We start from the raw sequence: 23,997 nt of genomic DNA on the forward strand, positions 1-23,997 counted from the left end.
ACTAAACGTACTTTGAAATGTCTAATATCTACGGAACATCGCTAGCACACTACTAGAATCCTATGTTAATTTACTTATAAGTAAAATATAAGAGACAATTATTAATGGTTCCCACTTTATAAAATTTATCTTTCGGTATTATTAGAAATGTTCACTTTAAAAACTTAGAATCACGTGATATATATAATATATAATTCAGTTTGTACATCAAATGTAACAGAAAACCTTGAAATAATAAGCCAATGATATATCTTTTATGTTAATACCAGGTGTATGAGTGACTTGTGTGATTATCAGGGTTACTTAATCATAGACTTTCACGCCACTCACTCACATACACTCACGCCATTTATCCCCGAAGGGATAGGCAGAGTTGCAACTAGACCACCCACTTTTCGCACTATGATAGGAGGCGAGCCTATCGCCATATGGAGCATAAATTGCGGACTCTGGGCTTATACTGAATAAAAAAGCCAATTACACCGTGCCCGATACGAGGATTGAACCCAATACCTCAGCACTGAAGTCTTACCGTAATACAACTACGTCACTGAGGCAGTCATTTATTTAATCATATCTAGACAATATCATAAGGCATATATCACGCCCCTTTGATGACCGATTTGCGACGACTATGCGATTTGCATAGCGGTTAAAACAGAATTATGTACACTTTAATGAGACATGAATATCTGGACTATAAATATTATAGAAACCTTATATTCTAATACATTGAGAAATCCACGTTCAGTTTTTGTCATTTGAATGTTAGATAATTATTTCTTATGTTTACACGAATGTTAAACATTAAAACTATTTTATGGATTTTATTGCGATTTTTATATTATAATTGTCTCCCGACGTTTCGAAGACTTTGCAGCCTTCGTGGTCACGGAGCGGATTGAGGTGTTTGTCATCCCAAAAGTCAAATTAGAGATTTTCCCGCCCTCACACCCACCACTACAACTCCTGTAAGCCAGGATCAGCAGTGGCACGCATTTTAGAACACCGAGCAGTGAAGCTCGGCGAGTCTCAGGGAAAACTAATTTATGTCATTATCCCGCAACGAAATTAATCAAATAGAAAGATAGGGAAGAGTTGGAAATATTAATTGTCCACTTCCCTCCAGAGCAATGCGGGTGACAAAATCATGATCTAAAGAGGCGTTTTAACCTCAAGGATAGGGACGTTTACAACTAGATAAGCTAGTTATAAATCACCACGGATAAAATTAAAAGAAAGGGTCCTATCACATGAGCTGTTAGATTTGATTACAATAGAGCATGGCAAAAACTCCGGAAAGCACGGAAATTCCGTCCCAGGCTTGTGCAAGCTTCCAACCGTCTCTATTGAATTAGATCTGCCATTTCAGTGTTTACCAAGATAGAGGCACCTTTTTTTAAACATATCCCTTGTTTAATTCAATTTCCAAATACATAAAATGAAATTCATTTATTAATCACAAAGCCAATAAGAAGGTCTCTCGTACACGGTACCCGGAAGGATAGGTACCACCTCAATGTCTATATCTGCCTCCAAACAACATTTTACAAATACCCTTGTATATAGGGTGAAAGGACGTTTAAGCCAGTATCAATACAAGGCATTTTGAAACTAAATATCTAATACGGAGGATGACGAGGGCAGTACAATGCCTTTTAGTCCTTTGTTATTTGGAACTCGGGTGGAATTGCTAAGCAGCTGAGTTGTTACCGGGCAGTCGTATCGCTTACCACCAGGCGAGCGATTTAACATAGTATATAAAAAATGAATAAAATAATTGTGTTTCTGAATACAAAATTTGAATAAATGTTTGCTATATAAATCGTTAAATACTGGACGAGTTATTAAATACTCGGTTTATATTTATTACATCCATAATATAATACAAAAAATAATGTATAAAATCGATATAATATAAAAAAAATACGTATTTTGTTGGATAATTTACCTAATAAGAATAAAGTATAAACAAATATCCCAGGAAGCAAAAGATCTCAACGCGCACTAATATCAATATTTTAAGAACTGGGATAAGATAATAATTGTCGCTTACCTATAAATTATTTAATTATAAATGGAACCATGCACAATGAATTCATATTTTAGAACTTCCGAGTGAAATAAAATAATCGAATTAGTTGGCTTCATACTCAATGTTACGTGAAAGTGCTGACCGAAGGTCCGGCCCGGCCGTTTCACTTTCTACGGAAAAATGCGTCGGGTGTCGAATTGTGCGCGCAACAACTACATAACCATGCTAAAATATGCCGACACGAATTCGGCCAACTTCATAGACAGGAAATTCATTTGACTATAACCGCGGACCGACAATTTCTTGGTTGTTTTTAATAAGCTATTTTAGCTAATCTAAATTAAAAATTTATATTGTAAAATCAGAGTACTTACAATGTTTTCGTAGTAAAACGTACGGGTCGAGTACGCCGATTACCACGAAACATGAATGAATAGCTATTTAATTTCTAAGTATCAGGTGATACGAACGTGTAGTAAGAGAATAAGAAATCGTAGAGGTAACAATGGAACAGAAACTGGAGCGAGTACGCGCGAACCAAGATGCTGCTCCCACGAACACTTTCAACATTCTGCGTTATTGCTCGAACACAAAACAAATGTTGCAACTACTTGCAACTGTTTTGAATTCTTGATTTCTTGGAATAATATTTTACGAACCTTTCATATAAACATTTTTATATATTTAATACCTCAATCAATAATAACCTCTTTAACAGTTTATTTAAGGACGAGAGTGACAAAATAATGAAGAGCGTTTTTTCTACAGAACATATAATGGGTATTCTTGTATTGGAAAGTATTTATCGAAGATTTGCTGACCGATAGATATTATATACCTAAGAACATATAAAAATCATCAAGTTATTATTTATTCAATAACTATGAAATTGTAATTGCTTTGATAACCATAACCTTTAATATCTGTAAGGTATTATAATGGAGTTAGTTTTTATAACTTAGTCAAAGAATACATAATCTATTAGTCATTACTTCAACAGCCCTTTGATGGTTGTTCATCGCATCATCTTTTGAGCTCTGATACATTTGTGGGCGAGAGGTGCACCTACGCGCTCAAACGTTGCGAAAACATTATCACTTGTTTAAAATAGTATATACATAGGTGTATGAGGCTGTCTTTGTCCATTTCCTAATTCGATCATACGCTCTACATCTTACCGTCATGGATACGTCCTTCATAAACGATTGTAAAAATTAATTAGGAATTTAATTTTGCGTTGCAGTGTTGATAATAACATAGTATTATTTGTATATTTGTAATGATAAATATTAAACAATATTTTCCTGTTTCGATGTAATAATAGCATCCGTACAATTCACGTTATACCTACCTACCTTTATTTACAGTATAATTTGTATGACCGAAACGTCAATATTTGTAACAACACCTATGCAAGCTAGCCTTGAAAGTCGCCTGACCAAACTAGACACAAATAATATAGCGAAGTTTACACTATATATCATCTTTATAAATAGCTGAACTGTGATCCCCTCTATGAGGATTTCCTAACATTCTGATGTGATCATCGTTAGTAGACATCGATCAGTGCGACCGATCTCGTAGCGCGAGTTCTACCGGCTACTTAGCTGAATTATGATAGTGAATATACAGTGTGGGAAAATAAAAATGATATTACCAAGCTCTCAGCATCCTGGCTCATCTTTTTCTACGCATGGTTCCCGCAGAGAACCCGCGCTGCGGCGGCTTGGCTGCTACACACCAGGTAACAAACACACCACCATCGCACGTCACCACAACAACACGACACATTCCATCACTGCATCCGCGTCCAACATATGATCGCTCCGGCCGGTCTCTCTGACGTCACGCGCTTTCTCACAACTTCACAAGGTTGTATGGGTTCTACTTCAAGTACAGGTCCCGTACTGCCACTAACACTATATCAAACGTCGATCTTCCCAGGCGAGCAAATCAATCAGTTTCGCCGAGTCGTACCGAAAGAACACTTTTCGCGTGTGGGGAAATGGTATCGTGTGACGCAGGTAATGACTTTCGCGCACGAACTGAGTGAAGCACGTCCGCGTCGTGGCACCGCGGCCGCCGCGCGCGCAACACGTAACGGCACCGAACCCCCGCCGCCGCGCCACCGCGCCGCCGCCGCCTCCGCCCCTGCGGCCCTGGCTCCGATCCGACGACGAGCCTGCCCTGTACCACTACTGTCTCGCTATTGCCGACCAGCTTGCTCAGTTTCACTAACGACCACTCGCAACTCATGAACAGTATCTTTTACACTTAATACGCAACCTAAGTTTGTAATACACAGGTACGGGTGTAGACTGTACAATAAGTCTGGTAAATTGAAAGTCAGTCTAGGTATGGACGACCCTTTTGGCTATCCCTGTCCCCAGCCATCAGTGGGGAACCACCGTATGTGTCTGTTTGCAAAAAATTCTAGCCAGTGTAAAGTTATGGGATTATAGAACTTAATGTTAAGAGCGGCGAACTTAATGTTATGGCGATAGACTCGCCCCCTATCACATCATGACGGAACATACTTGGCGAAAAGTGGGTGCCCTAGTTGCGCCTCTGCATACCCCTTCGGGGATAAAATGCGTGATGTTATGTATGTATGTATGTATGTTAAGAGCATTAACGAGAAATGTTTCTAAATTAAGTTCTCCTTAATGTTAATACTTCATATTCATAGGCAAACGCTGTACCGTTACGACAACCCTCCGCCGCTTGGCCTCGACCCCCGGTGAGCCCTATTAGTCGCCTGGGACAGGCAGGAGATGCCGTGGTGGAGTACTCCAACCTCATTTTATCTCCCTCCCGAGGCAATTCTTTTGCGCACGGTCGCCACACAGAATGCACATAAGGGGACATTTGCCGCAACCCTAAGCACACAGTTCAGTGTGTATACCTCTTGATTGTCAATACACATTGAGGCCTATGAGGGCTCGCAAACATTTCCATTCTCCCCTCCCAACTTTCTTCCAGGCCCCTGCAATCGCTAGACAGGAGGAATCCAATATTCCATCCCAGGTTTCCACCTGGTGTTGACTGCGGGTTAGAAACAAAGAAACTCTCATTCCACAAGACTAGACGGGCCCGTGATGTAGGTACAAAATATAACCTAAGGCCCTGTACGACATTTGGGAAGGAGAGCGTAAAATTTAATTAATATTCGTGAAAAATTGATATAAAATGTCAACTTTCTCAAATTATAAGCCACCAAAAGCCTTTTTTATGGTTCTATGTACTAAAGCTGAGGGTCGGTAGGACGAAACACTCCGGATGACCCCTTTGGTTGCCTACTTAAATATTGGGATCCTATAGGTGACAACACACCGTTAAACAACGCCCTATAAGACTACACACAATAATGAAGTCACATGAATATAGATATTAAATATATAAAAAGGGTTTTTTCTTTGTTTACGTTACTTTGTTGTTTATTTATGTCACAATGCTTAGGGGGTCACACTTTGGATAAATTATTTAAGGGTGACACTTTTTGATATCCACCTTAAGTGCGACCTGTGCTAATTGCGTGAGTGATTGTAATGGGTTCTTATGGAACAATAAGAAATGGGCTCCCAGCGTCCAAAAACTAATATATAAATCCAGGAAATTCAAATCTACAGTCGATAATATAACATCACTAACAGTTATCAGTATCCGGCAGGATAACTGATAAGTTTTAGGCTGAGAAGATGATGTTAGGAGATGAGACCATAAGTTAGAACACAAAAAAATTGTTGATTTGAATCAATTTCTTAATTTTATCAAAATATTAGTTATACTTTCCATCCACACACTCGTAACACTTTACAATAAATACTGCGTATAAATAATATAATTTTAAAATAGGCCGCGCTTAGAATCAATTTTACAAACAAAACAAAATTAAACTAGGGCTTGCTTCCGGCTTCGTCCTCGTTATAAGCCTTTCTCGCTACAAAAGTCTCTTAAGGTGGTAGCTCAAGGTCCATTTTCATACATTTTGTTTCGGCTTTAATCTGGGTAACTAAACAAGTATTGGCAAGTAAAGAATTTAAATTCACGTCTAGTTAGTGATTAGTTCTCGCAGTTGAAAGAAAAACGTAAAAATAATTAATAATCATGGATATTTCGGCCTTTAAAATTTAATATGACGAAATTTTAAAGGCCGAAATATCCATGATCGCGCCAAACTGTATGCCGCCAGCGTTATCTTTAAAAATTAGATGAATTCAGTTAAGTATTTCCTACGGAAACAAATCACTGGGTTAAGAGGTTGTCCATGTAGTAATCCAAAACTCCATTTATACATCTGCCAAATTCCATTCCTATTCGGCGAGCTGTTTCTTCGTTTACTGCTAACAAACATACAAACGTTCAGTAGTTTTCACAAACTTTTTAATATTAGTAAAAAAGTATGATTATTGTCACTGCCAAAACTGGTAATAAATCAGTAAGAAAGTCAGTCAGAAACATTTAAAGATGAAAAAAGCAAACTAATTGCGTTAACTAGCTAGTATTTTGCCTGTGATATCAATACGTCACTTGCCAAAACTTTATCGTTGGCTCTATACAAACTTGACTGTTGTCCAGCGTTGTCAACTTAACGAATTTCCCGCTAAATATTGCGGGATGGGCGAATGGATAACGGGAAACAATATTGCCTGACGGCTCACGAATTTTTGACCGTATCATATTATAATATGTAGATGAAAAAGTTCTGGTGCTGTGGTACGTAACTAAACACCAAATATAGATAAACTATTTTGTTTCCAGAAATATTTTAACGGATTATATTGATGGGGGACTGAAAATATTTGACGGAATTTTGACAGATTTTCTTAATTAAGTGATGGAATTGAAAAGTTATTGTGGGCAACACTGCTGTTGTCAGTATTGTAATTCCTACTCTGACTGCGTTGGACCATATTAATTTATAGGTTAGACTTAGATCTCTAATGAGTTGTAAATAATAATAAATTATTATGTGCTTATAGCGAACAAATAAATATTAATTATAAATATACATCATGTCCAGTTCTGACCACGTGAATCAAGGACAAGCAATAGAAAACAAAGAATTGGATTTAAAGGACGACTCGTCTACAACGGCGTCCCTAAAACGAAAAGCCGAAGACGATGGAGATAACGAAAGTCCATCGAACAGTGAGAAACACAGCACTGTTGTCGCCGCCCATTACAACCACCTAGAGGAGAAAGGTCTCAAAGAACGATTCAACTCACCAATATTCTACCTTAGAAACTTTAACAACTGGGTAAAGAGTGTTCTCATACAGGAATTCACAGATAAAATCCGAGAAAAGGATTACGGAAGGCCATTACGAGTTCTTGACATATGTTGCGGCAAAGGAGGAGACTTAAGTAAATGGCAAAAGGCGCGTGTGGAACGCGTCATCTTTGCTGACATTGCCGAGGTGTCCGTGCAGCAGTGTGAAAACCGTTACCACGATCTGCAGAAGCGCTGCGGGAGGCTATTCGCAGCTGAATTTATTGCTGCAGATTGCACCAGAGAAAAACTACGAGATAAATATGCTGACCCATCTATAAACTTTGATCTGGTCAGCTGTCAGTTTGGATTGCACTACAGTTTCGAAAGTTTAGCTCAAGCAAGGCGCATGCTCACTAATGTAGCAGAATGTCTGAAGCCAGATGGATATTTTTTTGGGACCATACCAGATGCATATGAGATAGTTTCTCGGGCACAAAAGTCTTCTGATAACTCGTTTGGCAACAGGATCTACAAAATAAAACTACTATTTGACACAAAGGATGGCTATCCTCTTTTTGGTGGAAAATATGATTTTCATTTAGAAGGAGTTGTAGACTGTCCAGAATTTTTAGTTAATTTTCAACTTCTTGTTAAATTAGCAGCAGAATATGGTTTAGAACTAGTATATAAAGCAAGATTTGCAGATTTCTATAAAGATTATTCATCCAAGTACAAACAGCTGCTGCACAGGATTATTTGTTTCGAAAGTTACCCTGCACCTCCTGGCAAAGAACTCATAGGGGACCAATTTGAATATGAACATGCCAAAGAGTATGTGAAAAACAATGATAACAAGACTGATAGAATTGGTACAATGAGCACTTGTGAGTGGGAAGTGGCAAGTGAGTAAATATTAAAATGTGTCATTTATATACTATAATTTCATCATATTATAGATGTCAACAAGCAACTTGCCCAGTAGGGTCCTGAGTGGAACGTACTAGGCAAAAGTTGCCTCATCTTACAATTATTTGGATAATACGCCATAACCCAGCAAGTGATTGTCTACAGACATCTACAAGCTTGGTTAGGTTGTTTGCCGACAGCTACCACATTAGAGAAAATAATTTCAAAATAGCTATTAGCCCTTATTTAATTTAACCTATTAATAAAATTCACACTGGCATAATTATCATTGTTCAACATTCAATATTAAAATTTGATGTTTAAAATGTACACAGCGGGAAAAAAATAATGTAATTATAATTTGTATACAATAATATCCACCTGTTGTATATTGCACACTAATGAGCAGGGGCCTCCTCTACTTATTACAATTTATTTATCATCATGACATGTTTATTTCTTACTTATATAATTCACTATACACATTATATTTTATTCTATACTGCTGAATGTTCTATAATTGAAAACTATATTGACATTGAATTTTAATCTCATCCATTAAATAAAATCCATTTATTGAATGTTGAACTGCAATAGGACCATGTTGGCTTTATGCTTTTGTTGATAATCCTCATGAAAGCTACAATTGTAATTAACTAATACCTGTTTTAATTTCAGCGGTTTACATGGCTTTTGCCTTCAAAAAGATGAAATGTACATGGGATACAAATGGGAAGCCCATTTACAAACCATCAACAGAACCTCAAACACTCAATCGATAAACACTTAGTCAATTACATGATGCAACTGATACTGAAAGCAGAAATCAAACTGTTCATACTTTTATATAGCTAAACTTGCTATTGGTGATGTGTCTAATTTTTAAGTTGCACATGATTCAATAATATATTGGTGAATATTAAAAATTATCAAGAATTAACTCATTTAATTTCTTTTTATTTGTTCACAAAACACAGTACAATTCTTTAACACTGACTGTATTAGATAATTTATGTATGATTATTTTTTAACTAGGTATATATCACTAATGTTAATAGTTGAACAAATTCAATACTTCTAAGTGTCTGCTACTGTAGTTAAGCTTTTATGTCCCTAACAACACTTTTTTCTTTAATAAGAAAAGAAAAAGGTTTGAGTTAACTTCACATAAAGCCAAAATGAAGGTGTTCCCCTGAGCAAACAGTTTGGAGCATTCGTTCCATAATTTTACGGCGCACGAATTACGGGCGGGAATATGCAGATTTACAAATAATAACAGTAAAAAAATATATTATCTTTTTGAAAATTTTATATTCACTTATAGTGTTGTTTACAAATTAAAATAATGCGTACTTTAGGAGAAGATACACGGAATCGACATTGTTATTGGAATTTTCATTATGAATTTAATGATGTCGAAATATGATGATTAGTTATTTTTTATATGTATTATGAATTAAGATAGCTGCTAAAAATACGGTTAGCGCGCCGTTATGTTTGGGACACCACCTTGTTTGAATTTGTTCAGTTGTTTTTGTGGCTATCTGTACATAATAATTAATTTATGGAGTTGACAATTTATTTTTATAAACCTGAACAACATCCACTTACACCATATTAAAAAACGTGAGGAACATCTACTACATACATACATAACTTCACGCATATATCCCCGAAAGGGTATACAGAGGCGTAACCAGGCCCCCCACTTTTCGCCAAGTATGTTCCGTCCCATGATGTGATAGGGGGCGAGCCTATCGCCATATCGGGCACAAATTCCAGACTCCGGGCTAATACTGAGCAGAAAAAACCCAAATATCACTTTGCCCGACCCAGGATTCGAACCCAGGACCTCAGAGCGCTATTGTACCGGGCATGCAATACAACTACGCCACCGGGGCAGAGACATCTACTACCTACCTATTTTTTTACGTTTTTACATCATTAGATTTCTAAACTCTACCACTGAAGGTATTTATAAAATCCGCTCAAAAAATTAGCAAGTCTGAAATGTTAGAAAAGGGAGAGTCATGTAACAGAAAAAAGACAAAAAATATTTATCCTAAATTATTTAAGTATAGAAATTTAGTTTTTTGTAACATGACTTTGCGTAGCCTGGCAAGGGCAGACTCATACAAACACCGGACTTATAAGTGACGGCTTTAGACGCTCGCAACCCTAGAAAATACAGCGACCATGCTGAGGACGGTCTCTGGGAGAGGATGAAACATCAACGAACATGGAGGGGCGTAGTCATAGGGAACTAGCAATCAGTGGCGGTTTTGCAGTCTTAGCCGCTCTAGGCTCGAGGCAATGTGCCGCCACTTTCTCAGCACCCAAAACGGTGATTTAAGAAAACTATAATCATAATGTTTGCGAGCTTTTATTACATTAAGATACTTTGCATTTGAGTTATTTCTTGTAACCATCAGGGTTTTTTTTTTGGCCCGATTTTCCGCCCTTATTGTCTGACCGCCCTAGGCCCGGGCCTACTAAAAAATGGCAAATCCAATGTAACCATTATAACCGAATTCGGATTATTAGAAGAGTCAGGCGGACAGGGAACGCGGCGCGAACGGAATTGTGGTCTGGTGCTAAGTAAGTTTCAAGAACTCGTTTTTACGACAAATAGCCAGAGTGTTATCGTCCTCTGGGTCTATCAACACTGAACGTGGCCGTCTGGCCGAACGAAGCGTCGCGTCGCGTCGGTCGAATGGAGTATACATAAAGAATGGAGTATACATTAGTTAAGTATATTCCAATTTTGGGAAAATCATGTTAAATAAACCTAAGTAATGCCTGACCTGGGAATCGAATCTTGAACTCAACGCACGTATCAAAAAAATCTAATTTGATGATTAGATTTTTTTTACACTAACTACATCAAGTAGGTCCTCATTTCTAAAAAAATTCTGACCCATTACACTTTTGTACTATCAACATTCGATCCATAAAAACAGAATTTTAAAAGAACGCAAAAAGAAATAAGTACCTGAATAAACATATTTTTACTTGTAATACGCAAAGCAATTTATTTTAAGATATGATTTACAAAACTAATATAACAGTAAACAATATTTGTATGTACTTAGTACTTACCTAAAAAATAAAAAAAATCTTATGAAAACAGCATACAAATTTGTTACATACAAATTTGTTACAATTTAGTGACATATCCTAGACAAGCAAGTAATATTGGATTTTTACTCAATATCAGTCCAAATTCTGAAAATTTATAGGCATTATGGTGATAGGCTCGCTCCCTATCATATTATTGGAGGGAATACGCACGGCAAAGGATGCACTAGTTGCGCTCTCTGTACGCATTAAGAAATAAAAGGAGTCAGAGTCGAGAGCATGTCTGAAAATGAGCAAATGTAAACATGAATGGGATGATGCGGTTACTTTGCTATAATATATCTATTTTACATCGACATTATAATGTCAGTAAAGTTACAGTTCAAGTACTTATTGATTTTATTTTACCTTTACTAACTACTTAAGTCTCTTCAATACGTTGAAAAACAAAACTTGAATTTTGACTATCATAAAAAAAACATGATAGGTCGAAAACATTATAGATAAAAGCGATGTTTTTATTGTTTATCTACTAGTAGGGCCCCATGTAGTCATAATGTTCTAGTTTGTAATACTGTGATATCGCTTTAACCCATTGAAATATTCAAAAGTATTAGCTATAAGTACAATAATGAGCCCCATGAAATTTCTTGGTTTAAACTCATATGTAATTATTTAAATGTAATTTCTAACAAATTATAATCTATAAACCGATTCAAAGTAAGATAAAAAGAAATTACAATCTAAACCTACAGGTAAATTACTATTTTTATTATTTTACAAATATTCCACTTACCTGGCAACATTCATAGGAAGTCTGAATATCGTGATGATGCGTACATTGAACTGATTCACCTGAAGTAACTCCGGTTCTGAGAGGAACGGCGCATGCGCATTCGTCACTTCTCGGCACTTAGAATTTACGCTCGCTCGACCGGCCTCATGTAATCTCCTTCGAGCAAACGTTGTGATACGTGGGCAAAATGAGTGTCGAAAATCCAGCCAGCGATAATGATTGTGATTCAGTAAGTATCCCAAATAAATTATTTTTCTTTAGAGTATCATTTAATATACAATTTAGCCGCAAATGCTCTCTAGATTGGCGTGTTTATAGATGAACACAACTCCACGAATCGAAATTTTCTAAGTCCCAATATGGCGTCAACTACAGTGTCTGAGTAGTCAGAGACGGAGCGTCCGTAACTAGCGCTTCCAAAATGATACGTGAAGTGTTTTATAGAGATATACTTGATATTCTTAATTTTAGTAACAATGTGCATTTTCGTGTTAATTTTCACAATGTCATATGGTTATTTTTTAACAGGGAAAGGTAAACGGCAATAAAAGTGAACACGTGAACGGTATGCACAATGGATACAGCAGCTCTGACAAGCACAGGTCCAGCCACAAGTCCTCTAGCAAAGACAAGCACCGCGATAAAGAGCGTGACCACAAAAGCTCATCGAAACACAGCAGTTCAAGCAGGTTATTATTATTCCAGAATGTTCTATAATCTGTGTGAAAAATGCATTTAGTGAATGAAATACACATCAATTTACCTTTATTTACAGAGACAAAGATAAGGATAAACATTCAAGTAGTAAAAATCATAGCAGCTCCCATAAATCGTCGAGTAGAGACAAGGAGCACAGCAATGATAAGAAAGAGCGTAGCGACCGGGAGCACAGCAGCAAGGACAAGGATCGCAGTGATAAAGACAAACACCGCAGTGACAAGGACAAGCACAGGGATCGTGAGAGGAGTGATAAGGACAAGGAGCGGAGTGACCGTGACCGCTCCAAGCACAAGAGTAGCAGCGATGAAAAGAAATCATCATCGTCTAAAGATAAAGAAAAGGATAGGGAGCACAAAAGTTCATCAAAAGATAAAGACCACAAATCCAAGAGCAAAGATAAAGACAGGGAAAGAGATCGCCATAAGAGTGACAAAGACAAGCATAAGAGTGACAAGGATAAATACTCTAGTTCTAAAGAAAAGCACAGGTAAGCAAAGAGATTTATTCATTATTATAATGTGATAGATATTGTGTTGGTGTCATAAATATTAATTGTATAAATCACCATAAACTGTCACCTAACTTCATTGTGACATATTTACTTTATAATATTCTATCTAGGATGTTTTCTCAAAATTATTTTTATTAAATTATGCAGTTAAGTTTATTACAATTTTATATGAGGTTACTACTACTATTTAAGTGTAAATAATATCAAGAAATTATTATTGAAAGTTAATATTATTTTATGTCTTTGCAGCTCTAGTAAAAGTAAAGAGAAGAGCAGTGACGAAAAACATGAAAAGGTCAAGTTTGAATCGGATGAACAAGATTCCCCTATCAAAGAGGAACCTATGCAGGTACTTACTGATTATATCAATAAGGTGTAGAGGGACTTTATTTGAAAAATTCAGAAATGTAACTTAATATATTTTTATGTTTTCAGATTGATGAGCCAGAAATTTCCATAAAACAGGAAGAAAGTGATGATGGCTATGCTGGTGCTAACACAACAGCTTCGTCCTGTGACTACTCAATGTCCCAGTTCAAAGATGAGCCTCTCTCTGAACTGCCGCCAGAGGAAGACAGCGAAGAAGACATGCCTTTGGTACATTTGCTTTTATAAAGATACAATTGACAATTTACTTATATTATTTTATCACCATTGTTTTTAATCTTCTCAAAAAATTATTGCACAAGACATTCTCATAAAAAATATTAATATATCAAAAATCATGGAAACTTTTATATTACATAATTAAATAATATAAATGTTTATTGTTTAGACTGAACGCATGGCAAACAAACGGCGCATGGCCAGTGAAAGTGAAGAAGACATTCCATTACTCCAGCGTAAGAAATCAAAGAAGAAAGTCAAAAAAGGTGAGGCAGAAATATTTTTAACATTATTTGCTGTTTTAACATATTTTCTATATTGTGGAAGGTCAACATTTTAAAATTTAGCAATGTTTTTTTCATCATACCTGATACTTGCAACATTTTAATTATCATATTCCTTATTTACAGAAACGTATGATGATGATGATGATCTTGATGATTATGATGAAGATGAGAAACCTAAAAAGAAGAAAAAGAAGGCAGAAAAAGCAAAACCAATTAAAGTAAAGAGCGAACCAGATGATAGTGCAAGTCCTACAAAACGTAAGAAAAAGCAAGAAGACGATCAAGAAGTATGGAAATGGTATGTAAATATATAAAGTGCAGGGAGCTTTTATCATGTAAAACCCTGTAACTGCCATTGACCAAAATATGCTTTGAAGGAACAATTTACAAGAAAAAGGTCATTTTCTTTTAAAAAGATAAGTTTCATGAAAATAAATTAAATTGTCAATTTAATTTATTTTAAATGAAAATTTTAATGTGATGATAAAAATAACACTAATTGATTTAAATTTATTTTGAAATTTTTTATTGTCTATGATCTTTGCTCTAGTATATTTCTTTTCATGTTTCAACTACAAATATAATTCATTACCTCGTACATATGTGTATTTATGAGTTTAGAAATCCTGGTTTTTGTAACTAAATTAGTGTCTCTAAGTTGGCTTACATTCAACATAGATGGCGGGAGTGTTGTAACAATGTGACAGTCTAGATATTAGAGGTTATGTGTCAATATGTTTAAGGTTACGACTAGTGTTTTATTAGAAATTAGTTTATTGCGGAGGATCTCGGCTAATATATTATCAATAAAATACGTAAGGTCCGCGAGAAAAAAGTGCGTCGGGTTACACTAAAATTATATCTATACAGAATAGTGTTAAAAATTCGTATTCCTATTAATTGTCTTGTAATATTTCTTTAGGTGGGAAGAAGAAAAGAAGGATGATGGAACGAAGTGGTCATTTTTGGAACACAAAGGTCCTGTGTTTGCCCCTGCTTATGAACCTCTACCCCCTAATGTGCGATTCCGCTATGATGGAAAAGAAATACGATTATCTCAGGATGCGGAAGAGGTAGCCGGCTTCTATGCACGGATGTTGGATCATGATTACACTACTAAAAATGTATTCAATAGCAATTTCTTTACTGACTGGCGTAAAGTGATGACACCTGAGGAAGCTAAACTAATCAAGGATCTTTCTAAATGTGATTTCAAGGAAATGCATGCTTACTTTCAAAATATTGCTGAAAAAAATAGGAATCGTTCAAAAGAAGAGAAGGCTGAAATTAAGGCTAAAAATGAAGAGATTCAAAAGGAATATGGATTTTGCACAATTGATGGTCATAAGGAAAAAATTGGTAATTTCAGAATAGAACCTCCTGGATTGTTTAGAGGTAGAGGTGAACATCCTAAAATGGGTATGTTGAAAAAGCGAGTAATGCCTGAAGATGTCATGATCAACTGTTCTAAAGACAGTAAAATACCTAAACCACCGGCAGGCCATAAATGGAAAGAAGTAAGACATGACAACACTGTCACCTGGCTTGCATCATGGACAGAAAATGTTCAAGGACAAGTCAAATATGTCATGCTCAACCCAAGCTCTAAACTAAAAGGTGAAAAGGATTGGCAGAAATATGAAACAGCCAGAAAACTCCATAAATGTATTGATAAAATTAGAGAAAATTATCGTGCTGACTGGAAAGCAAAAGAAATGCGTGTACGTCAAAGAGCTGTTGCACTTTATTTCATTGATCGCTTGGCATTGAGAGCTGGTAATGAAAAGGATGATGATCAAGCTGACACTGTTGGTTGCTGTTCTTTAAGAGTGGAGCATATCCAGTTGCACAAAGAAAAGGATGATAAAGAATATGTGGTTGTATTTGATTTTCTGGGTAAAGATTCTATCAGATATTATAATGAGGTGCCTGTGGAAAAACGTGTTTTTAAGAATCTCGAGTTATTTATGGAAAACAAAGCCAACAGTGATGATCTCTTTGACAGGCTTAACACTCAAACATTGAATGAACACTTGAAAGATCTAATGCCTGGGTTGACTGCCAAGGTCTTCCGTACTTATAATGCATCCATCACTTTGCAAAGACAATTAGATGAGCTCACAGATCCAAATGCATCTATACCAGAAAAAATCCTAGCTTACAATAGAGCAAACCGATCCGTTGCTTTACTATGTAACCATCAACGGGCTGTACCTAAAGGTAAGATTTTATTAAGGTAAAAAAAATATATATTGATTCGTATTCTGATCTATATTGTATAATATCGCTTTTTTTAGGTCATTCTAAGTCTATGGAAGCTTTGAAAGAAAAGATACAGGCTAAACGGGACCAAGTAGATGAAGCTGAGGAAGATTATAGAAATGCAGCAAAAGCAGCCAAGCGTGGTTCTGTCAAGGAGAAATTGGCTTGTGATAAAAAGCAAAAGGCTTTGGAACGTCTTAAAGATCAACTGAAAAAATTAGAATTGCAGGAGACAGATCGTGATGAAAATAAAACCATTGCACTTGGCACTTCGAAGCTTAATTATCTTGACCCACGTATCTCCGTTGCTTGGTGAGTAAACACAATGTGTTTAAAGATGCAATTGGTCATAAATGACACTAGTTGTATTATAAAACTCATTTTTTCATTTCAATATTGTATTTTATTGCTTATGATATATAGGCAGCTTATATGGGCTACTCAATGAAAGGTCAGTTAACAGTGACTTCTACTACAAATCTAATTTCTCGCAATATACGCATTGCATAATATCAGTGAGTTGCACCCACATTATTTGGAGTAGGATAAGATCAAGCACAAGAAAGAAGCTCATAATTATATTGTTATAATGCATTATTATTTTTTTCAGGTGCAAAAAACATGGTGTGCCCATTGAAAAAATATACAATAAAACTCAACGTGACAAATTCCGTTGGGCGATTGATATGGCCGGTCCGGAATATATTTTTTAAGGTCAATATCAGGAATAGCTCTATTATAAAACCATGTTACAGTCTACTGTTCCACTTTACATACACATTTACATATTCCACACATGAAAGTAATTTATGGAATTTTTTGACCTGGTCTAAAATCACGAGTGATGTATTATTTTTTAGTAGTATTGGTATTATATTACGTTTCGGACATAAACTGATCAAAATATTGTTCCTCCCACGAATATAATCCAAATTAGAAGTCTGATTCTAATTTATTTTTATGTAGAACTTAGTTTCCAATTCTGTTTAAGTCTTTTAGGATAAGTTGTAGTTTTAAATGGTCTAGAGTAAGACTTATGTACAGTTTGTTTTGTTGTGATTAATAATCTTAACCTTATCATATGAACTTCTACAATCATCTCCCACTCAATTTACTAAATTATTAAGTAAAACGGCTTTATTTTGGGCCATTTTTTAAAGCAAGGTACAGACTGCAATAATAAGTAATAAATAACTGACATAATGCTGTGAATAAGTCATCGCATATTGTGCGTTTTATTTATGTGATAAAAGCTTTTTGTATATAAAAGTGAGGCTTCAGGTTTACTTGAAATGTAAATCATTGTCATGCTACTTAAATATAAAACTATTTTTCAAGTTACAAGAAATAGCAAATAGATTTATTGACATACTGAAAATTCTTATTTGCGAGTTCAAATGGCGACATAACAGCAAAATGTAAATTTTCAGTGTGTACTTCGCACATTGTGCAGTAGCAAATTGTGTAAAGATATAAGGTTATTATTTTTATATAAATAGGCTCGAAAATTGTGGCAAACGCCGTCAATGTTAATGAAAGTTACGAAAGGTACAATCTTGTAGTTAAATTTGTATTATTATATTGTGTGTGTCTTGTAAATATAAAATTTTTACCATGTCATAAATTTGTGAAATGAGATTATCCCAAATAAATAGAACATTGACACTAGGCATATTATGTTTTATTTTATCAGTTGCTTTAACAATTATCAATCATCTTCATAATCTTCTCTTGGTTGAAAAAAGGTCACATCCTCCATACCTTCTGGCATATAAGTTAAACCTGATTCATTCTTATGCATCAAATTATATCCTTTGCCATAATCTGAAATTATGTGGCCATTATTAATATTCATTAAAAATTTATAATTTAAAAACAATATACACACAGGAATGAGAATAAATTTAATGGAATAGGAACAATTATTTTATACTAAACCATACTAGGCCTTTGGCCTACATTTTTTAACCTCCCAGCAAAAAAGTGGTGTTATAAGTTTTAGGTGTGTATATGTATATGTGTCTGTGGCATCGTAAGATCGAAGCGAATGCTGATGTGATCGAGATTCTTAGTTATAATTTCGGAAAATCTATTCCCAAATTAAAGCATTTGAGGATCATCAGATCTTTCCTATTTTGATAAGTCCTATTGATTTGAAAGATTAGTATAAAATGTCTTAACTAACAAATTTTCTAGCAAGTAGGTAATTCTTTTTAGCCCTAGTAGTATACTCACTTAATTGTTTCATAAGTTTTGTGGGCGCATTGCGTAAATGCAATGGCACGGGGGGGAGTGGCCCTTTTGTTTCAGCTAATGATTGCTGGCATTTTTTCATAGCTTGGTATACTTCGCGACTCTTCGAGGCCCTCGCAAGCCGCACGGCGCACTGCGCCAATAACACGTCGCATTCGGGCATGCCAATGTTCTGACAACCTTGATAACAAGCCACAGCCTCAACTAAAGCGCCCTGATCAGCTAAACCTGTAATGATTGTAACTAATTTTAAGAAATCCATCAGCAATAAAATTATATATTTACTTACTACTTCTTTGTGTACACAATTGCCCATTGGGCAGTATGAATATTCATCAAATTAAAATCTTGTGATCCATCTGTTTGTTGATTTTCATCAAAATGACGTATTAGGTAACAAACATCCGAATATTTCTCATAAGTATGCCACCATTATACTGGATGGCTTAGAAGTTGCAGCAGACCACTGACATGGAGTTCGCTAGTTCATTCCTGTCGTACTTTTATAATAATTCTTTTTTACTATGCATTGATTCCAAATGCCGAAATACTGGCAGAGGAGGTATTACATATGTTGCTGTATTTATTTTATCTAACAGTATACAATTTGAAGTTTATTTAATTACTTAATTTAAATATTCACGAAAAGACAACTTGTTCACCTATATCCTCACAGGCTGCCCTTACTAAACGCCGCGCGATGTACAGAGGGTCTTCACCCCCATGCAAGGCTCTTACAGTCCAATAAAGAGCGGCGTTATCATCACTCGCGCGTATTGACTTCTGAAGCGCCGATATAATATTGTAGTGCTCTTCACCTTTCCGATCATAAAGAACATGGGATCTCTAAAACCACAATTGCATTTATTTATTAAACCGATAGGAAATCTTACAGCCCGTACTTTGCCGAGATGTGTATGTACATTGCACTCACCTTGATTCCGTTTTTTATATCTTCTAAGGTGAGTGTTGCGGGCCCAGAGACTGCTACATCTCTGTCTGCATTTCGCGAGGCGAGAGCTAGTTCTAACGCTCCGAGAGCGACACGCGCGTCTCCATCGCACACTTCGGCTAGCCAACGCAAAGATGGCTCTTCAATTATGCATCTAAATATTATTACTAATGACAACTGGGAAACATTATATAAATGTCGGTATTTTTCAAAAGAAATTGGAAGTATCCAATATCCTTACACTTACCTAGGACAAGAATCAACATTGATATTTACAATATCTTTTTTTGAACTTGCTATAACTGTATCTTTACTTCTGTGAATTGCTTTTATTAATATCTTCATTATATCCTCTACAGATAACTTTTCCATAACAACAACCCTGCATCTGCTTAGCAGTGCATTATTCAAACTGAATGATGGGTTCTCAGTTGTAGCACCAATTAAAGTTATAGTACCATTCTCCACATGAGGCAAAAAAGTATCTTGTTGTAGCTTATTGAATCTAAAAAAGAAATAACAATAAAACTGGAGTTATAGATTCTTTTCATGTTGGGAAATCTTATTAGATTAGTATTTTTATGTAATTTTGATTGCTTGGCTCAATATTATGATATCAAAAGGTTTGCCTGATCACATCATTAGAATAGAATCCTTTGGGGTAAATTATGGCTAAACCAGTTGTATTGGTTGCTACAGCATCAGTATAAGCATGATAATACCAACAGTCTAGTTATATATTTATTATGGAAATGGTGTGGAAAAAAATAATTATTAATAGACATAAGTAAGTAAATATTATTTTTTGTAAAAAATCCCTATAAATATAAATCCAAATTTCAAACCCACCTGTGGATTTCATCCATAAATAGAATAGTTTGCCTTTTAAACTGAGCTTCATTTTTAGCAACTTTCACAACTTCTTTAACATCATTTATACCAGACATGGTGGCTGACAATTTTACAAACCTCATAGTATTTATTTGCTCTTTACAAATGTTTGATATAATATTTGCTAATGATGTCTGAAAAAACGTATTATAGGAAATTAAAGTAAATTACTTCATAATTTTATTTATAACATAAATATGAAAAGTATTATATTGCCAATTTTTGCTATATCTCCATGGCTTGGTGTTTTTAATTATCTGTATTTTCTTAAAATACATAAGTAAAAAATAAATTAATAACCAAAATAATTATGTTCAGTAAAACAAGTGTCAGCTAAAACCATACTTTGTGATTTATTTATGTGTAGGTGCTATCTACATAGATAACTGCAGAAACATTTCTGCAATGGCTTCACAAAGCTTCAAAATATAATTCACATGTAAATCACCAAAATAAAACTAATCTTCAGGTATTACCATGATTTTTTAATTTTCTCTAGATGTTTCAAAAACTTTGCACCTTTCATGGTCACAGACATTTGATAAAATCTGAATACATTTTTTTTTGTCAAACATTAAGATAAACATAAGGTATCAGTTTACATTTGGATGTAACAGATTAATAGACCTTTAAATAATCTATTTTAAGAATGGTTTGCCATTGAAAGCAATATACCAAATTATAAAATTTGACTGAAAAGTTACCTTCCCACAGCCAGGGGGACCCCATAGTATCATATTAGGAATTTTTCTCTGCTTAAGCAGTGAACGGATCATGGAGCCTTGACCAAATGCTTGCTCCTGCCCTACCATATCATCCAGGCTTACTGGCCTCAATGTCTCTGCAAGAGGTTGTGTAGCTTTTTTTTCACTGTGGGTATCTTTCCTATTAAATGTTTCTTCTGGGCATTCCTAAAAGTAGGTATATGATGTGTATTTTGTATTTATTAAAAGAAATAAGTTAAATTTGCACCCAAATAAAATTATCAAACATTTGAAGCGTACCTTACTTTTTAAAGCCCAGGTACTAGGTTTCAGTCGTTTTTCTGCAGAATTTAATATAGGTGAACTCCTTTTTGTGCTACTTGGACCGGCATTTCCAATAGAAATATCAACTTGCGAGTTGGTTCGTTTATTTGCCCTACTGTGTTCGGAAGTATTGAGAAAAAGACATTTATTTACGTGTTCTTCAATTACATCTTTGCAGAAAACTTTATTGCATATTGGACATGGAATACCTGTACCCGAGGTATAAGTTTCTGATTCAGAAGACATTTTATAAAAGAATTCAATATTTACATTAAAATAAAATGTTTGTTTACTGTAAATGTTTGCATTTCTTCTTCGATAAGTAGCCTTTGCTTTTCTTTGTTTGCTTCTGTGCACAAATTACTGTTAATAAAAAAACAATATTAAAAATATACGGAAACTAAAAGTACAAAAACGAAATAAAGTTGGGGCGAAAAATGGTTTCAGATTAGAGTTGAGCGCTGAGCAGTGTTTCGTCTAGTTCAGAGGTCTAGTTTATTCTCTTTGAGTTTATTGGTCTCTGGTGTTTCGCTTACAATTTCAATGAAATAGATTATGCTAAAAAATCTTTATAATTCCAAAGAAAAAACTCCATTATTTATAAAATCTTTGCTAGGAAATACCACTAATTATATTACTAATTATTTCATGGCTCCAATGTTTTGCAGGAAATTCAATCGTTTATATATTGTAGTAAATGTTAATTACCGTGTCCTTATACTTTATTATGGTAATGATCATTTTTTACTACATAAAACGTAGATCCAGGTTGAAATATCGTGTAGAAAATGGTTTAGTTGTACTTATATGAAGAATCCGTGTTATTTAAAAAACGATTTGTTTATTTTTTTAATCTTTTGAGTATTTGCAAGGGATTTTTCTCGTAAACTTTAGGCTAATATCATCAAAATTATAAATCTCTGATTATAAAATCGTAACACTGCTATAAAGTCAAACATGACAGTATTTATGTCAATGCTCCAAATTCCAAAATCCAATCATATTATTTCTGACTAGCTTCCGCCCGCAGCTTCGCCCGCGTGGATTACGGACTTCAAAAATGGAGCCGGTCGCGAACGTTGGAGAATGTTCGTTTTACGAAGCTACTCACTACGTGGTTCGCTAGCCTCTAGGTGCCAAGCAAGCCGCTTGCCTGTGCGTTCGCGACCTTATATATATACAAAAATAATCCTTATAACATGATTCAGTATTCACGCGTGATGGCTTATTATTAGCGTATTTCATGTATAACATTGGTGTTTCTATACCGATTTCTATGATTATTTTTTATGGAATACTAGCTTTTGCTCGCGGCTCCGCCCGCGTTATTAAGTCTTTCAGGCTAAAGTTTTCCATTATAAAAGTACTTGTTTCCCGGGAGCCTATGTTCTTCCCAGGGTTTCAAACTATCTCCATACCAAATTTCATCTTAATACGTTGGGTAGTTTTTGAGCTTAAGACGTTCAGGCAGACGGATGCAGCGGGGGACTTTGTTTTATAGTATATTTTTTTAGAACTTTTTAAGAGGAACAATCCCGTCATACATCATTGTTGCATATCTTTAACCGTTTACGCAGCGCACGCAACGGAAGCTCTTAAAACTAATAAATTGTCCTCGTATTTGCAACATGTTTCATTACTGCTCCGCTCCTATTGGTCATAGCGTGATGATATATAGCCTATAGCACCCCACAAATAAAGGGCTATCCAACGCAAAAATATTTTTTCAATTTGGACCGGTAGTTCCTGAGATTAGCTTTTACTGCTCCGCTCCTATTGGGTATAGCGTGATGATATATAGCCTATAGCACTCCACGAACAAAGGGCTATCCAACGCAAAAAGAATTTTTCAGTTTGGACCGGTATTTCCTGAGATTGGCCATTACTCCTCCGCTCCTATTGGGTATAGCGTGATGATATATAGCCTATAGCACTCCACGAACAAAGGGCTATCCAACGCAAAAATAATTTTTCAGTTTGGACCGGTAGTTCCTGAGATTAGCGCGTTCAAACAAACAAACAAACAAACAAACTCTTCAGCTTTATATAATAGTATAGATTTAATAATGTTAACTTTTTTAATTACGGATGACTGAGAGTGTTATAAACGTAAGAGTAGACAAATATAATGAGAAAGCGTCGAACTGCTAAGCTATCGGGAGTTACACGTGTTATTGTGAGTCAACCATAAAAGATAGACATATGCTGTCGTGGGATATTTTTTACATAATTTTAAGGAGAACATTTCCGTCATACATGATTTCTGTGTAGCTTTAACCATTAAGGTTGCACACGCGACGGAAGCTTAAAAAATGGAGTAACTTCTCCCGTTTTCCCAACATTTCTCTTCACTGCTCTGCTCCTATTAATTGTAGCGTGATGAAAAGTATACTATAACCAGAAAAGGAGTATGACAAATAATTGTACCAAGTTTCTTTAAAATCCGTCGAGTAGTTT

General features: G+C 35.3%; 4 protein-coding genes across 11 annotated transcripts in view; 2 read left to right on the forward strand and 2 right to left on the reverse strand.

Annotated features, from left to right (window-relative positions):
- Nucleotides 1-4,143, reverse strand: part of LOC115448288 (ral guanine nucleotide dissociation stimulator) — a 29,068-nt gene extending 24,925 nt beyond the window's left edge. For both annotated transcript variants that reach the window (XM_030175684.2, XM_030175682.2), the window contains exon 1: nt 3,693-4,143. In XM_030175684.2, coding sequence (XP_030031544.2) covers nt 3,693-3,716 — 24 coding nt within the window. In that variant the 5' untranslated portion in view covers nt 3,717-4,143. The remainder of the gene's footprint in view (nt 1-3,692) is intronic.
- A 2,758-nt stretch (nt 4,144-6,901) lies between these two features.
- On the forward strand, nt 6,902-9,100 carry LOC115448278 (mRNA cap guanine-N7 methyltransferase). Its single transcript, XM_030175664.2, has 2 exons — nt 6,902-8,152; nt 8,835-9,100. The coding sequence occupies exons 1-2, from the start codon at nt 7,051-7,053 to the stop codon at nt 8,936-8,938; spliced, it is 1,206 nt and encodes a 401-aa protein (XP_030031524.2). The 5' UTR covers nt 6,902-7,050; the 3' UTR covers nt 8,939-9,100.
- Nucleotides 9,101-12,040: 2,940 nt separating this feature from the next.
- LOC115448257 (DNA topoisomerase 1) lies at nt 12,041-18,086 on the forward strand. 2 transcript variants are annotated; one of them, XM_030175638.2, is made up of 10 exons: nt 12,041-12,259; nt 12,559-12,719; nt 12,806-13,237; nt 13,511-13,610; nt 13,697-13,858; nt 14,037-14,133; nt 14,278-14,452; nt 15,077-16,374; nt 16,452-16,728; nt 17,027-18,086. In XM_030175638.2, the coding sequence occupies exons 1-10, from the start codon at nt 12,218-12,220 to the stop codon at nt 17,127-17,129; spliced, it is 2,847 nt and encodes a 948-aa protein (XP_030031498.1). In that variant the 5' UTR covers nt 12,041-12,217; the 3' UTR covers nt 17,130-18,086. The 2 variants fall into 2 exon arrangements, with proteins under 2 accessions (XP_030031498.1, XP_030031500.1); XM_030175640.2 differs by lacking the exons at nt 12,041-12,259; nt 12,559-12,719; nt 12,806-13,237; ... (2 more) ...; nt 14,037-14,133; nt 14,278-14,452 and adding an exon at nt 14,874-14,989.
- Nucleotides 18,076-22,508, reverse strand: LOC115448258 (ATPase WRNIP1). Of its 6 annotated transcripts, none has more exons than XM_037441709.1 (10): nt 22,249-22,508; nt 21,834-21,903; nt 21,522-21,749; nt 21,217-21,423; nt 20,471-20,646; nt 19,869-20,126; nt 19,604-19,775; nt 19,332-19,515; nt 18,652-18,897; nt 18,076-18,240 (listed from the first exon to the last, which is right to left on the reverse strand). In XM_037441709.1, the coding sequence occupies exons 4-10, from the start codon at nt 21,322-21,324 to the stop codon at nt 18,125-18,127; spliced, it is 1,260 nt and encodes a 419-aa protein (XP_037297606.1). In that variant the 5' UTR covers nt 21,325-21,423; nt 21,522-21,749; nt 21,834-21,903; nt 22,249-22,508; the 3' UTR covers nt 18,076-18,124. The 6 variants fall into 6 exon arrangements, with proteins under 6 accessions (XP_037297606.1, XP_030031503.1, XP_037297604.1 ...); XM_030175643.2 differs by having other exon boundaries at nt 21,517-21,655; nt 21,811-21,903; XM_037441707.1 differs by having other exon boundaries at nt 21,517-21,749; nt 22,249-22,507.
- Nucleotides 22,509-23,997: the final 1,489 nt, after the last annotated feature.

The sequence above is a fragment of the Manduca sexta genome, chromosome 23 (assembly GCF_014839805.1).
Source record: "Manduca sexta isolate Smith_Timp_Sample1 chromosome 23, JHU_Msex_v1.0, whole genome shotgun sequence".
NCBI lineage: Eukaryota > Metazoa > Arthropoda > Insecta > Lepidoptera > Sphingidae > Manduca > Manduca sexta.